Genomic DNA, 16,005 nt, shown 5'->3' with positions numbered 1-16,005 from the left:
GCTGTTTATTAGAAATCTCATACTGTAGAAACTGAATGAAGTTTCACTGAACAGGCCAAGATTTTAACTGAAAAGAAGAAGAATGAAGAGATTTTTACAAAGGGTCTGTTTACAAAGGAGGAGGCAGGGTTAAGGAAAAACAAAACAAGGGAGAATGAAGCACCTAATGACTAGCAAAAGCAGGAAACTACTACCACCTCTAGACCTGATTGAGCAAAGGAAGGAACAAGAAGTCACTGGAAACCAGAAAGTCCCAGCTGTGGGAGAGAGCTATGTGACAGGAGCTATGGCTTTCAGCAGAAGTTCAAGAACACCAAAAACCTGTGACACAGCTTGCGTCAGTGACACAGCCGACAGACAGAGCTCTCTGTCCTCTCACCTTCCCATTTCTTGCCGGTGCCTCCCGTTGGCCAAAGCCAATAAAATGTCAGAGGACATAAAAGCCAGGATCTTGGGCATAAAGAAGAGTAATCTGTAGAGACAGGGAGTATCCATTGTAGTAAAAACTCCACAATTGCTTACTGAAATTTAAGACACAACACTGAGTTTTAGATAGAGTTAGATATGTTTATCAGTGCAAATGAAAAGGTTGTTTTCTTAAAGGACAGTTTACTGATTCAATATTACTAGCTGTTATGGTGAGCACTCTGGTTCCTGTCTTGACTAGAGTGTGGCTAAGGATACTGCCAAAGTCAGAAAGGATCAAAACAAACAAAAAAAACAAGCAAGTGGAGGCAAACATAACACATCTTTTGAAGACTTGAGCACTTCAAGACCTTTGGGGGGAGAAATATGGGAGAAAGAGAGCTGTGTCCTGAGCACATGAGTCCTCTTAGTGCATTTTTCTAATGGCCTATACAAAAGGATGCTGCGGAGATCAGTCCAGCCACTTTTCCTGCGTGGTATCTCCATCTGACTTGGGTTTTCTCTCTCTTCAGCTCTAAGAAATCCAAACACCAGCATGTCCCCTATGTGTCATCGATATTCTTTATACACATTTATACCGTTCCCATTGGTTCCGGAAAGAACATAAAACATGTAATTGTAAGGTAAGTATAAAGTGGACCAGGGAAGGGGGAAGGGAGGGCTAATCACAAGGAAGGCTCTGTGTAAGCTTCCTCTTTAACCAAAGCCTTCAGTACTACTAGGAGCCCTTTTGCCTCACAGGAGGACAGACTTTTAAGTCATGACTGTAACCGAAATATACACATGCCTCAGAGCCCAAGAATCTAAAGTCCACAACCAGTATCACCCTGGTCCCTCAGCAGCCAGAGGCACATCCTTAAAGTATAATTGAAGAAGAGCCCCAGCTCCAAGTGTTCCTCCCCCTCGGGACATCCTTTTGATGTTTCAAAAGGGCTGTTTTCAGTCAAAGCTCTCCCTTAACTTTGGGCATCAGGTTCTTCATTTGTAAAACAACAAATCTTGAACTTCAGGAGGTCTTATATTCCTCCCAACCCTAAAATGATCTTGATAATGTGCCATTTAAATCACTGAACTTCTTCATTCATGTCAATAAGGTTTGTGACGGATGTGGGAAACACCATGCAACACCACCATCTAGCGGAAATAAGGAAGTAATACTAGTGAGAATTAATAAAAAGAAATGAAATGAAATTTCGTAAGAAAGCAATGATATAGAACTTTCCAGGTAGTATTTCTTTGTTTCTTGTCTTTTTTTTTTTTTTTTTTTTTTTTTTTTTTGCTTTTTAGGGCCGCATCTGCAGCACATGGAGGTTCCCAGGCTTGGGGTCTGATCAGAGGTATAGCTGCTGGCCTACATCACAGCCATAGCAACACCAGATCCTTAAACCACTGATCAGGGCCAGGGATTGAACCCACAAGCTCATGGTTCCTAGTCAGATTCGTTTCCGATGCCCCTCAACAGGAACTCCCAGGTAGTATTTCTTAACTTTTTATATATCATGGGCCTCTTGGAGATTCCCCCCCAAGATGAAAAAGTCAGATTCCAAAATCACATTCAATTTCAGGGAACACATGGCCCACTCCAGCCCTCTCCAATCTCGCACGGGCCACAGTTTAAGAACTTCTACTGCACACAATATTTCAACCATTGGGAAAGTCAAGAATGATCCTATAATCATCAGGAATTAGTACAAGGTATAAGAGATCTATGTATTCCTTCTTTAAAAAAAAAAAAATCTAACCACAATTCAAACTTTGTTGTTTGGAGGGATACTTCATCATACTAGGTGGGTGGGAGGCAACATTCCCATCTTCCATGGCAGAAAAGGCCAGATCCTCTGCTTCCTACTCCTTGGCAGGAAGGCTACCTTCTTGGCCAGTCATTTGCTCCCACCAACTTTGATTCTTGAAAAAGTGTGGCAAAGATACAGGGGAAACTGGAAAAATCACTGAAGAAAGAAGAGGGAGTCTAGGATTGTCAGTATCCAATGGCAGCAAAGCCAGGTAAGATCTTAGACTGAACTTTCCTTGGCTCTGATTCCATGTACCCACTCCTCTGCCCATTTCCTTATTTGATCTTTAATCTCATCAGTTCTGTGAACTGTTTGTTTTGATATTCTTCCAATAAATTCCTTTACTGCTTAAGTCAGAATGTGTTGCTTATAATTCAGTTACACCTAAGTTTTGGATTGATACACACCAAGTTCTTAGGGGTGACAAGAAAGGTAACTTTCATTTAATGCAACATATATTATCATTTACTTACTAGCACTTTTACTTAAATCAAAAGACCAATCCAGAAGCCACATCTCTAAAAATGATCAAGTACCGACAGTGCATTACAGCAGCATACTACAGTCTTATAGGTACCCTTCTTTCACCTGATAACCCTGCATTTTGCTATTTATACAGTTCTCAAAGAAATCATTTCTGGAGTTCCTGTTGTGGCTCAACAGGTTAAGGACCCATCGATGTCTCTGTGAGGATGCGGGTTCTATCCCTGGTCTCACTCAGTAGATTAAGGATTGGGCATTGCCACAAGCTGTGTCATAGGTCACAGATGCAGGTGTTGCCATCACTGCGGCTTAGGCCGCACCTGCAGCTCTGATTCGACCCCTGGCCCAGGAACGTCCATAAGCCAAATGTGCAGCCACTAAAAAAAAAGAAAAATTTTTTAATTAAAGAAATCATTTTTTATTTTGCTATTTTCCCATGCATTTCATGCCATAAATTTGTTTAATACTATCTCAAATTCTCTTTGGAACAAGAGAGAGTACTCTAAATATTTACATACTCACATAAATGTTTCTGATAGTTAGCCAGGATGAATTAAGAGTAGATGAAACATGTTCTGAGAAAAATTAATTTTTTAACTATAAAATCATTTTTTAAAAATGCCACATGAAAGGGAAAGAATCACCAACTTTGTGTGTGTTTTTTAAACCCAAACAGAATAGGCCTAATTTTTTTAAAGATTATTTTCCTGGAGTTCCCGTCGTGGCGCAGTGGTTAATGAATCCGACTAGGAACCATGAGGTTGCGGGTTCGGTCCCTGCCCTTGCTCAGTGGGTTAAGGATCCGGCGTTGCCGTGAGCTGTGGTGTAGGTTGCAGACGCGGCTCGGATCCCGCGTTGCTGTGGCTCTGGTGTAGGCTGGTGGCTACAGCTCCTACTCAACCCCTAGCCTGGGAACCTCCGTATGCCACGGGAGCAGCCCAAGAAATAGCAACAACAACAACAAAAAAAACCCCAAAAAAACAAACAAAAAAAAAGATTATTTTCCTGATTTAAAAATAAACTTTTTTGTTCACTAAACTTATGATCACTTTAAGATGTAAGTTAAATCATTATGCTGTACACTTTAAACTTATACAGTGCTGTATGTCAATTATATCTCAATAAAACTGGGACAAAAAATAAAGATAAATTTTAAAATTTACCCAGTTATAGCGAAGATAATTTCCATAACCAAATCACTCTTTTTAAGGAACTACATGCTCCACTTGTAGCTAAATATACCTTAGAATGTGGAAGAATTATTCATACACTCTCATCTAGTAATACCACTCTTGGTTATCTGTCCTAATGAAATTATTTATAATAAGAAAATGTCTGCAATAATATTATTCACAATGGGGAAAAATAAATGAAATATTTATTCTAAAAAATAAAATTTATTGATTATTACATAGCCATTACTATGAATTAGAAGTTTGCAATAACATGGGGAAATCATATAATTTTCAGTGAAAATAAAAGAATAAAATGTTACACTATACTAGATAAAATTCATGTTCAATAATGAATTATCCTCATTGTTGTTTTCTTTATTGCTCTTAGTAATTTTCTTTTTCCTTTTTACAGCCACACCTGTGGCATATGGAAGTTTCCAGGCTAGAGATCCAGTCGGAGCTGCAGCTGAAGCCCACACCAACACTGGATCCAAGTCACATCGTGACCTACACCACAGCTTGCAGCAACGTCTATTGGATCCTTAACCTGTTGAGTGAGACCAGGGATCGAACCCACATCCTCACAGAGACAGTGTCAGGTTCTTAACCTGCTGAGTCACAATGATAACTCTGCTCTTAGTAATTTCTTAAACCAATATTTATTAAATGCTTACAAGACACTGGGCAAGAAATTCTACATGTAAAATTGAAAGATTTCCCACCTTCAAAGATTGTCTGTGTACAGAACAGAAAAAGGCAGATATGAAAACAATCATAAAACAATAATAATTACTATAATGAAAATATGCAAAGCAGTGAGGAAAAAAACTATGTCACTACTTAGTAATGGAAGGTGTAGATTTAACTTTTTAAGAAAACGCCAAACTGTTCTCTAAAGCAGTTGTATTACTTTACATTGTGTGTGAAATCCAATTCTCCATGTCCTTGTCAACACTTGCAGTCAGTCTTTATCATTTTAGCCATTCTAGTAGATATATAATGATATCTTATTGTGGCTTTAACTCCCTAATACTAACAATATTGAGCACTTTTTCTGTGTATCTTCTTTGGTGATGTATCAGTTCAGATAGCCTGATTTCTAAATTGGGTTGTTTTTATTACTTAATTTTGAGAATTTTTAAGTGTTTTGGATGCCAGTCTTTTTTAGATACATGTCTTCTAAATATTTTCTTGTGTTCTACAGTTCGTTTTCATTCTCCTAACAGTGTCTATTAAAGAACTGAAGTTTTAAACTTTGATGAAGCCAAATTTATTCTTTTGTTCTTTTAGAGACAATGGGTCTAAGAAATCTCTGCATAAACCAGGAGAGATATTCTGCTGTTTTCTTCCTGATATTCTGTTTTAGCTCTTATGTTTTAAGCTTATGATCTATTAGGAGTTAATTTTTATGTATTATGTGAGGTATGGATCTAAGTCCATTATTTTTCATATGGACAGCCAATTGTTCCATCACACTTACTGCAAGAGCTATACTTTCTCCATCATATTGTCATTGTGCCCTTGATTAAAAGAAAAAACATCAGCTGTCCACAGACGTTGAGTTTACTTCTAGACTCTCTACTATTTTCCACTGATCTATTTTTTCCATCTCTATGGCAATACCAAGTAGTTTGCTTTGTGAATCTTGAAGTCATGGAGTGTAAGCCCTCCAAAGTAATTCCTTCTCAGAGTTGTTTTGGCTATTCTAGATCCTTTTGCATTCCATGCAAATTTAGGAGTCAGCTTGTCAATGTATACTAAAAAGGCTGCTAGGATTCTGATTGGGATTTTGTTAAATCTAAAGATTTTGAAGAGAATTGACAAGTTAACATCACTGAATCTTCCAACCCATGAACAAAGTAAATCTCTGTTGTTTTTCAAGTCTTCTTTCTTTCAGCATATTTTGTGCTTTTCAGTATACAAGTTTCTCACATCTTTTGTCAGTTATTCCTAGGCATTTGATATTCTTGGTTATTAAAAATGATATTTTTAACTTCAATTTCTAATTGTTTGTTGCTAGTATAAAGAAAAAGATTTTTTTACTGTTGACTTGTATTCTGCAACCCTGTTAAACTCACTAATTAGTTCTAGTAGCTTTTGGCAGTGTAAAGCTTTTGGTAGTAGATATATAATGATATCTTATTGTGGTTTTAACTAATTGTGGTTTTAATTCTGCCTGTCCCAGAATCCTTATTCTGGTAACATTACTTTGATATTCCTTTAGAGAACCATTTCTCCCTATTCTTTTGGTAGTAGATATATAATGATATATTGTGGTTTTAATTCTGCCTGTCCCAGAATCCTTATTCTGGTAACATTACTTTGATATTCCTTTAAAGAACCATTTCTCCCTATTCTTGGTCCTTGTGTTGGGGGTGAGCATTTGGCACAGATTTGGCCAATCAGTATATTGACTGGTATAGAGATAAGCATACGACCAACTGATCCAGTAAGAGTCAATCCTGGAGTTTATGACGAAGCTAGTGAGAAAACACTGCTTTTTCTAGCTGCTTTGAAGTAGAACATTAACTCATTTCTCTTAAGTATAAGTGGTCAGAAAACCCATTTTATATGACTTAAATCATTTTAAAATTTGAGACGTTTTTCAAAAATAGAATTATCATATGACTCAGAAATCCCATTTCTGGATATATTCAAAGAACTGCAATCAGGATCTCAAGGAGCTACATACAGTCCATGTTTACCACATCATTATTCACAATAGCCAAGACACAGAAACAACCTAAATGTCTACCAACAGGTAAATGGATAAAGTAAATGTGGTACATACATACAATGAAGTATTATTCAGCCTTGAAAAAATAGGAAACCCTGACAAACACACACGAATAAATCTGGAGGACATTATGCTAAGTAAAAAGTTTGTAAGACAAGGATAAATACTGTATCATTCCCTTAAAACAGTCAAAAATAACAGAGACAGAGACTACAACAATGGGAGCCAGGGACTGGGGCAAATCGAAAATAGAGATGAGTAAGTTCTAGAAATCTGCTATACAACACTCTGCCTAGAGTTAATATTACTGTATTGTGCACTTAAAATTTTCTTAAAAGGGAGGATCTCATATTAGGTACTCTTACCAAATAAATAAATAAATAAATGTATTGTGATTTGTGCCATGGCCCACAAAGTGGTCTATAACGATAAAATATGCTTGCACTTCAAAAGAATGTATGCTGGTGCAGCTGCTGGGTGGTAAGTTCAATTAGGTCAATTTAGCTGATGGTGTTCTTCAAGCCTACAATATATTTGCTGATTTCTTGCCTACTTTTTCTATCAATTATTGAGAGAGAGGTTAAAATTAAAATCTGACAATAGTCATGAACTTATCTATTTTTCTTTAAGTTCTATCAATTTGGTTTTTTGGGATTTTTTTTTGTTTGCTTGCTTTTAGGGCCACACCTGAACCACATGGAAATTCCCAGGCTAGGGGTCAAATTGGGGCTGCAGCTGCCAGCCTACACTATAACCACAGCAACACCAGATCCAAGCCACCTCTGTGACCTACACTGCATCTCATAGCAGTACCAGATCCTTAACCAACTAAGCGAGGCCAAGGATCAAACCTGCATGCTCATGGATACTACCAGCTGGGTTCATCACAACTGAGCCACAATGGGAACTTCCAGTTAAGTATTTTTAAGCTTTTTTTAGGTGCCTAAATATTTAGGATTATTAGGTCAATTGACCCTTTTATTATTACTTACTGATTGTCTTTATCCCAGGTTTATCATCTTTGCCCTGAATTCCACTTTGCCTAATAGTAATATTTTTTGCTAATAGTAGCATGCATAACTTTTTCCATTTTTTTCAAACTTTCATGTCTTCATATTTAAAGTACATTTCTTGTAGACATCATATAATTGAGTCTTGATTTTTTTATCTAGTCTAAGTTCTTCCTTTTAATCGGGATTTTTAGACATTAAAATCATTACTGATTGTTAGATTTGAGTCTATCTTTTCACTGTTTGTTTTCTATTTATGGTGTTTGTTTATATTTGTTATTTCCATTTTCCTCTTTTTGCCTTCTTTTGAATTTTTACAAGTCTGATTAGTGGGAAGAGGCACTCTTATTAGCCCTTTATAAGCAGCAGGCACTATTCCTTTTAATCCTTTTAGATGGTTCTTTTTCTTCATCTCAGGTAATTTCTGCACATGCATGAAAAGATCAGCACTCTGATGAGTATTCCAGGGAGATTATTCCTGGGGTTCTCTTGCTATGTAGTTCTATCCCTCTGCTATTCTGTTTTATGAACTCTAGCTGATTTGGTTTCCCAACTCTAACCTCTAACTTCTCAACTCAGAAACTCTCAAGTTCTGCTTCAGTTCTCCCTCCCTATGCCACAGCCTAGAAACTCTGAGGCAGTAAGCATGGCAATTTTAAGACTAAACTTACTTGTTTTTTATGTCTCAGGGATTACTGTCCTTCATCTGATATCCAGTGTCTTGAAAACTGCAGTTTCATGTATTCTATGTTTTTTTAAAGTTGTTTCAAAAACAAAAATATATACACAATGGAATACTACTCAGCCATAAAAAAGAATGACATCATGCCATTTGCAGCAACATGGATGGAACTAGAGAATCTCATCCTGAGTGAAATGAGCCAGAAAGACAAAGACAAATACCATACGATATCAATTATAACTGGAATCTAATATCCAGCACAAAGGAACATCTCCTCAGAAAAGAAAATCATGGACTTGGAGAAGAGACTTGTGGCTGCCTGATGGGAGGGGGAGGGAGTGGGAGGGATTGGGAGCTTGGGCTTATCAGACACAACCTAGAATAGATTTACAAGGAGATCCTGCTGAGTAGCATTGAGAACTTTGTCTAGATACTCATGTTGCAACAGAACAAAGGGTGGGGGGAAAAATGTAATTGTAATGTATACATGTAAGGATAACTTGATCCCCTTGCTGTACAGTGGGAAAATAAAAAATAAAATAAAATAAAATAAATTGCATACCTGTTACTCCATCTTGGTTAGATGTGCAAGTCCTCACTATCCAATTCTTTAAAATTACTCTAAAAACAGCAATAATTGAGGCTTCATTTTGATGAAGGGACAGATACATAACTCAAAGGGACATAATAAGGAGTCTAAAAACAGAGCCAAAGAAATATGGCAAACTGATTTTCCATAATGGTGCAAAGATAATTCAATAAAGTCAAGGCTTTTCATCAGTGGACACCTATATGTTGGAGCCACTGGACATTTATATGCATTAAAATGAACCTCAACCTAAATATCATAACTTATACAAAAATTAACTCAAAATGGATCATGAATCTAAATATCAAATATAAAACTATAGAACCTTTAGAAAGAAACACAGGAGAAAATATTTATGACTGAGAATTAGGCAAAAGACTTCTTAGACATGATACCTAAAATCATTACTCACAAAGAAAAAAATTGATAAATTGTAGTTCATCAAAAATTAAAAATATAAAACACTGCTAAGAGAATTAAAAGACAAACTATAAAGAAAAAAATTTGCAAACCATTTATCTGACAAAGAACATGTATCCTGAATATATAATGAAATCCCAAGACTCAACAGTAAGACAACAAACAATCTAATTTTTACATGGTCAAAACACTTGAACAGACACTTCACCAAAGAGGATGTATGAGTGAATGCTAGAAGCTGAATATGTGTGCCCCCCAAATTCATGTGGTAAAATCCAAAAGCCCAATGTGATGATATGAGAATCCTTTCTAGGGCCTTTGGAGGTGATTAGGTGATGACAGATGAGCCCTCATGAAAGGGATTTATAAAATCCTTTAAAGTGCCTTTATAAAAGAGCCCCCAAGAGAGCTTCCTCATCTTCTACTATGTGAGGACACAGTAAGAAGTCATCAGCCTGCAACCAGGAAGAGGGCTCACATTAGCACTCAACCATGCTGGTACCTTGATCTTGGACTTCCAGCCTCCAGAACTATGAGAAATAAATTTCAGTTGTTTGTGGTATTTTGTTACAGCAGCTCAAACAGATGAAGAAAGAACACAGGAAGATTAGTAGATATTAGAAAGATACAACCTAAAATGATGATCAGATACTACTGCACATCTAACAGAATGGAGAAAAAACAAAATAAACCAGCAATAGTAAGTACTTTCAAGAATGAGGAACAACTAGGAATTCTAAGACATTGCCGGTAGAAATACAAAATGTTGTAGCCACTCTGAAAAATAACAGTTTCTTATAAAATAAAACATATACTTACCATATGATCTGGCAATCCCAGCCTGAAGTATTCACTCAAGAAATGGAAACACATTTCGACAGAAAATTACTGCACACAAATGTTTAGCTGTTCTGCTTGTAATTTTTAAAAATGGAAAATAACCTAAATATCTTTTGATAGGTAAATGGTCAAAAATAAAATGTACCACATTTTATCAATGGAATACTATTTATCAATAAAAAGAACTTTGATATATACCACTTGGGTCACTCTTAAAGGTATTATGATAAAAGAAGCCACACTCAAAAGGTTATATACTTTATGGTTTATCTATATTATATTCTCAAAAGTAGAAAACTAGAATACTAGAAAAGAAACCAATGGCTGGCAAGGGTTAAGGATGAGAGGAGGATGTAACAACGAAGCCTGACAGAGTTTTGGAGGTGATGGAACTGTACCCTGATTGTGGCGGATGTAAATCTGTATGTGTGTTAAAATTCAGAGCTGAATACCTAAGAAAGAAGTTGATTTTACTTTTAAAAGTTTGTTAGTTCTAAAAAAAACTTTAAAGAAAACTTTACAGTAAGCCTAACACTAAATGATGACACAACTAGTTGACCAAGTTGATATTGAGACGTGCACTCCAAGCAGAGTGAACAGCAAAAACTAGTCTCTGATGCTGGAAGTTGCCTGGTATATTCAAGAAATGGTGAGGAGGTCGGTGTAACTAAAGTGGAATGAACAGAGGAGCAGAGTTGCATAGAGAAGGTCAGAGATGCAATGGAAAACCAGATCATCTAAGGTGTTTATGATGTTATAAGGACTTTGGCTATTGAGTGAAATGGGGAGCCACTGCAGGGTTTTGAGCAGCAGGGTAATGTGAATTGATTTAATGTTTTTAAAGATCACTGATTTCTGTGTTAAAAATAAATTGGCAGCACCAGGAAATAGAAAAGGGAAGACATCTTAGGAAGCTATTCCAATAACCCAGGTGAGAATGGTGGTAGCTCAGCCCAGAGTGGTTGTGACAGATGTAGTAAGAAACAATATAGATATATTTTGAGAGTAAACCCAAGAAAATTTTCCAATGGATCAGACTGAGAGAAATAAAGGAATCATGGATGACTCCAAGTTTTCTGGCCTGAACAACCTAAAGAATGAAACTGGAATCAACTGAAAAAAAGGACAGTTTTAAGGGGAAGAGACTGGGAGGAAAGAATTGTAGTTCAAATTTGAATATACAGAACTTAAGATTTTATTAGATAGCCAAGTAGAAATTCACATCTGGCTAGAAAGACCATGGTGTGTCCTTTGGGCTTGGCCATACTGACTGCATGTGGTCCTCTGGGTAGAGAAGAATCATGGAGAATTTTGGAGCACAGTGAAGCTCTGTGCATATCCAGTTGCAACATTTTTGCCCTGGTGTTGATTCAGTAGTAAAGCTGATCTGACTCATTTCTTAAGAATTTTCTCTGTCTCAGGATACAAGATTTTAAGTGGTAAAGAATGAGACTCTGAGGAAAAATTCTTAAATAAGTATAACTTTTCTTGAAGTACTCATTTGAGATTATTCTTTTTTCATTGTTTTTTTTTTTTTTTTCCTTGTCTTCTGTCTTTTCAGGCTTAAGGAGGTTCCCAGGTGAGGGGTCCAACAGGAGCTGTTGCTGCCGGCCTAAGCCAGAGCCATAGCAATGCCAGATCCGAGCCACATCTGCAACCTACACCACAGCTCATGGCAATGCCAGATCCTTAACCCACTGAGCAATGCCAGGGATCAAACCCACAACCTCATGGTTCCTAGTTGGATTCGTTGCCGCTGCACCATGACAGGAACTCCTTCATTGTCTATCTTTGCTAAAATTGGTAGAGTGAGGCTGGGTTGTTCAGTGGATACAATAGCATGTTACCATAATGCAGTGTCTTGAGAATAGAAGGTGGATGGCTACATATTTTATTAATATTCAAAGATTTTATGTTAAAAACATGTCTAAAGATTTTTACCCTCCCCCATCATAATACAGCAAAATTTTTCAAGGGGTGATGAGGCCATCATCTTCTACAGCAATTTAGTTTTCTTCAAAGTGTCTGAAATTCATTAATATCTCAAGAGATATTGTTGATCATTGTTACCTTAGTCCTACCATATAGTATCAGAAATAAAAAAGTTTTAATAATTTAACAGAACTTCATTTAATAAGTATATTTAAAGTTCATCTCTTCAAAGAAAACAGCATTTTAATTACATTCAAATTGTGTTCATCTTAAATAACAACAAACTCATCATTTACATTGAGGGATAGATATTAGAAAAGAGATGGAAATTAAAACAAGTTCTATTTTTCAGAAGTCCTTACTTCCAAAGTAGACCATAGTAAACTGCCAAATATATATCTAAACAAAATATATACATTATCAGAAAACCACAAGTTCCTCTAATAGGAAAAGAACATTAATACACATGTAGTGGAACATAATTCACATTGGTTCAATTTATAGATATCTCTCAAAGTATAAAACAAACAAACAAAAACCCAATGTCTACAAATACAGGCAAAAGTCAAAGCTGACATTGTGAACTAATGCACCAATATATAATACTTTCCTAGGGAAAGTAGACGGGTTCTTAAGATTTTGTGTTGACCCATGATTTTTCACTTTCTTGTTCTCAAATAAAATAGCAGAGGACTTAAGAGTTTTCTTTTCGTCTTTAAATTAAATTGCATGTTGGTTTTCTGTTATATAGCAATGACCCAAATATAGCATTTCATTAGAAGTGCTATCAAAGCTATCCTATTTAGAACTCGGTAACCAAGACATTTCTTTCATTTCTCCCTGTACTTCCATTTCCCTTCATAAAGCCTTTAAGGAAACTTAACAGATAACTGTGTTAAAGAGAACATACCAATTAATTCTGAGATGTCAGAGAAATATGAGATTTGGCACTAATATGGGTTTAAAAAATTTACACACCACTTATTAAACCTCAGATGACAAAAAAAGAGAAATCATATCTGAAAACCTAAGTAGGTTAAAAAGAACCAGAAATCAAAGAGAAGGCATTTAGAATTGTGGTGCTTGGGGGCGGGGGAGGCTTCAATTTGGAAGACATACAGCAACCAAGCTATCATTAACTGTTAACGGCATTTTTTTCCACTTGATAACTTGCTTAAATTTTTAACTTGCTTAAATCAAGTTTCTCTAGCCAAAACAAAGAGGTCATAATTACTGTGTTTATATCAGAGATGTGTGAAGATTGTAATGTAGGAGAAAGGAAGGTCTGGTACACACCACGTTAAAAGAGGCAGAAATAAAAACTCAGCACTTAATCTGATCTGACAAAAATCAGGGACAAATTCTGCCTCTCTTCAGTTTTTACTATATTTCATAGTTGCAGAAAAAGAAGACCCTTTTCTTTTTTTCTTTAATTTATCTTAGGTTAAAAATGGCAGAATGAATAGTCAATAAGCACACACTATTTTTAAAAGGGACATTTTAAGAATTTGATCATTTGTTTTTGTTTTTTAATGATAAATCTTAAGAGCTGACTCTTCTAAAATGGTGCTCAGATGTACAGAAAAATAATAAGAATTTTAAATCGGTGTTTTAAATAAATGAAATGTTTAACAACAAATTAAGTATGTTTCACTGCTGTTTTGTCAAATAATGAAACTATACTATTTTATTTAATTATAAACATACAAGTAACAAACATATAATCATTCCCTATGATTACTATAAAATTAAATCATCCTTTTCTCTTTTACATGAGGAAGGTGGTTCTAAAGCAGCACTTTCAACCAGAAAAGCTTACTCATAACATAACCCCATCTCAGTTTTTAGAAGTCAGGGTATTTAGTGGTTATAAATAGGCACGAGGTTCTTCTGAAGCTGAGTTCTGGAAGGATTAAAGAAAAAGAAGAAAAAGAAAAGGAAGAAAAAAGAAAAGATAAATAATCTGAAAGATATCCTTAATGATCACAAATACTGTCAGTACTCAAAGTCAAGTATGGTACAACCTGAGCGTCAATCAGTTGCAGTTTTTTCTCCCAATGGAAGGCGTTCCCATAACTGGAGCAACTGTTCACCAACCTGAGGTTCTAGTTCCTAGATAAACCAAAGTCAGAATAAACATAAAAAGAACAAGATCGAATTTTTTATCATCAAAAGCTACACTGATAAAAATGTAAGAAAATCACTTTAAAATTCATGTTTCTACCAGAACATGCTAAAAATCATATGCTATGCATTGTTCTAATTCTTTTTAAGATTTAGAGTTGACTTTCAGACTTCAAGATTGTAGTTAACTTACCTGCAAAATTGCAACTAGAATTTTTTCTATCTGGAAATAATGAATTTTGTTTTTCAAGAAGATTAGCAAAAACACTAAGCTTGAACTTCCAAAGGTTTCATCATGAAATCTACTATATTAAATGTTAGAGGGTTTTTCTCAAGAAATTATCTAAGATGACTTTTTAATGTTCTTTTCTTAGGAATTAGATTTATTTCAAAATCATTACTATAGAATAAAAATGAAAACATTCTTTTTTTTTTTCTGGTCACATTCACATCATGGAGAAGTTCCCAGGCCAGGGATCAAACCCGTGCTGCAGTTGTGACCTGAACCAAACTACAGTAATGCTGAATCCTTAATCCACTGTGCCACAAGGGGGCTTCCAAAAATATTCTTACATAGTTGAAAAGAATGTCATTTATAGTTGTCTTGTGGCATGTGCACTTAAAAAGAACCATAACACTTTTCACATGGTGATGTGAACCAAGTCACCAAATAAATTACCAGAAGTGCCCTTAGGCAAAACTAATTGCTCTGAATCTACTTTCTCCTACAAAAAAAATTTGGCTAATAACTCATTTTAGGCCTAATAATTGAATTAACTCATATAAAGCAGCACAATAGTCAATATACATGTTAATTCCTATCAACCTAACCAGTTTAAAATGCATATGAGCAGCATCATGAAAGTAAAGCATAACAGAAATAAAACAAAGCACAAAAATATTATAAAGTTGTTATTTACATTAGATCACTAGTTAAAGCCATAAAGAACTTAGGTACTGTTGCTGGAGTTCCTGTCGTGGCTCAGTGGTCAACGAATCTGACCAGGAACCATGAGGTTGTGGGTTCGGTCCCTGGCCTTGCTCAGTGGGTTAACGATCCGGCGTTGCTATGAGCTGTGGTGTAGGTTGCAGACACAGCTCGGATCCCGCGTTGCTGTGGCTCTGGTGTAGGCCGGCGGCTACAGCTCCGATTTGACCCCTAGCCTGGGAACCTTCATACGCCATGGCAGCGGCCCGAGAAAACGGCAAAAACACACACAAAAAAAAAAGAACTTAGGTACTGTTGTTATCTTTAGATTATAGTGAAATCACTTCAGAATTATACTGGATTTGATCATAACTTTAGTTAGTAAGGCAACAGGAACTTCCAAGAAGCAACTAATGAAGGATTTATGACAGAGAGAAATCAAATTTACAAAATTTTTTTTAAATGAGCTATCAGACACATTTCCAAGTAGGTTTTTAACTAGCTCTCTTACAAAACTGAACCATTATCTCTCCATGTGTACATGGAAGATACAATTTATATTCTTATATTTGCTCCTCAAACCACTAAATAAATATCAAATAAAACAAAAAGGAAAGTGGAAGAAAAACATGAAGTGCCACTGGATACCTGCCCATCTCTGCTTATCTGGACTTTCTTGTTGTCATTCCAAGGATTGAGTAAGTGGTGTGCAAACTGAAAGGGAAGACTTTCTTTTCGTATCCATTCCACCTTAAACACTCCTCCTAGTCCAGCTGAGCCCCAGTCCTGACTCTTCTCCCTTCCTATTTCAGAAGACATTCTAGAAAATCCCTGTGGGTAAAATGAGGGGAAAGTGTGAGGGTGAG

The 16,005-nt window shown here is 36.0% G+C and overlaps 1 protein-coding gene and 1 long non-coding RNA gene across 51 annotated transcripts in view; both read right to left on the bottom strand.

The window, feature by feature from the left end:
- Positions 1 to 1,657: 1,657 nt before the first annotated feature.
- LOC146405689 (uncharacterized) lies at positions 1,658 to 8,111 on the bottom strand. The gene is made up of 2 exons (XR_014838577.1): positions 4,486 to 8,111; positions 1,658 to 2,926 (listed from the first exon to the last, which is right to left on the bottom strand). It is a non-coding gene; the product is annotated as an uncharacterized LOC146405689 (long non-coding RNA).
- A 3,919-nt stretch (positions 8,112 to 12,030) lies between these two features.
- YTHDC2 (YTH N6-methyladenosine RNA binding protein C2) overlaps positions 12,031 to 16,005 on the bottom strand; it is a 226,249-nt gene continuing 222,274 nt past the window's right edge. For 46 of the 50 annotated variants that reach the window (XR_014838547.1, XM_085014231.1, XM_085014241.1 and 43 more), the window contains 3 exons: positions 15,788 to 15,970; positions 14,112 to 14,199; positions 12,031 to 13,990 (listed from right to left, as the gene is read on the bottom strand). Coding sequence is in view for 45 of the 50 variants with exons in the window: in XM_085014231.1 (XP_084870357.1) it covers positions 14,119 to 14,199; positions 15,788 to 15,970 (264 nt within the window). In the remaining 5 variants the exon portion in view is untranslated. The remainder of the gene's footprint in view (positions 13,991 to 14,111; positions 14,200 to 15,787; positions 15,971 to 16,005) is intronic. The other 4 variants (XR_014838549.1, XR_014838546.1, XR_014838548.1 and 1 more) reach the window with 1 other exon arrangement.

The sequence above is a fragment of the Sus scrofa genome, chromosome 2 (assembly GCF_054392235.1).
Source record: "Sus scrofa isolate SSC_HxYL_T2T_F1_AM1 chromosome 2, Sscrofa_HxYL_maternal_Yorkshire_Landrace_v2.0, whole genome shotgun sequence".
Classification (NCBI taxonomy): Eukaryota; Metazoa; Chordata; class Mammalia; order Artiodactyla; family Suidae; genus Sus; species Sus scrofa.
This window is presented reverse-complemented; position numbering and strand designations above follow the sequence as displayed.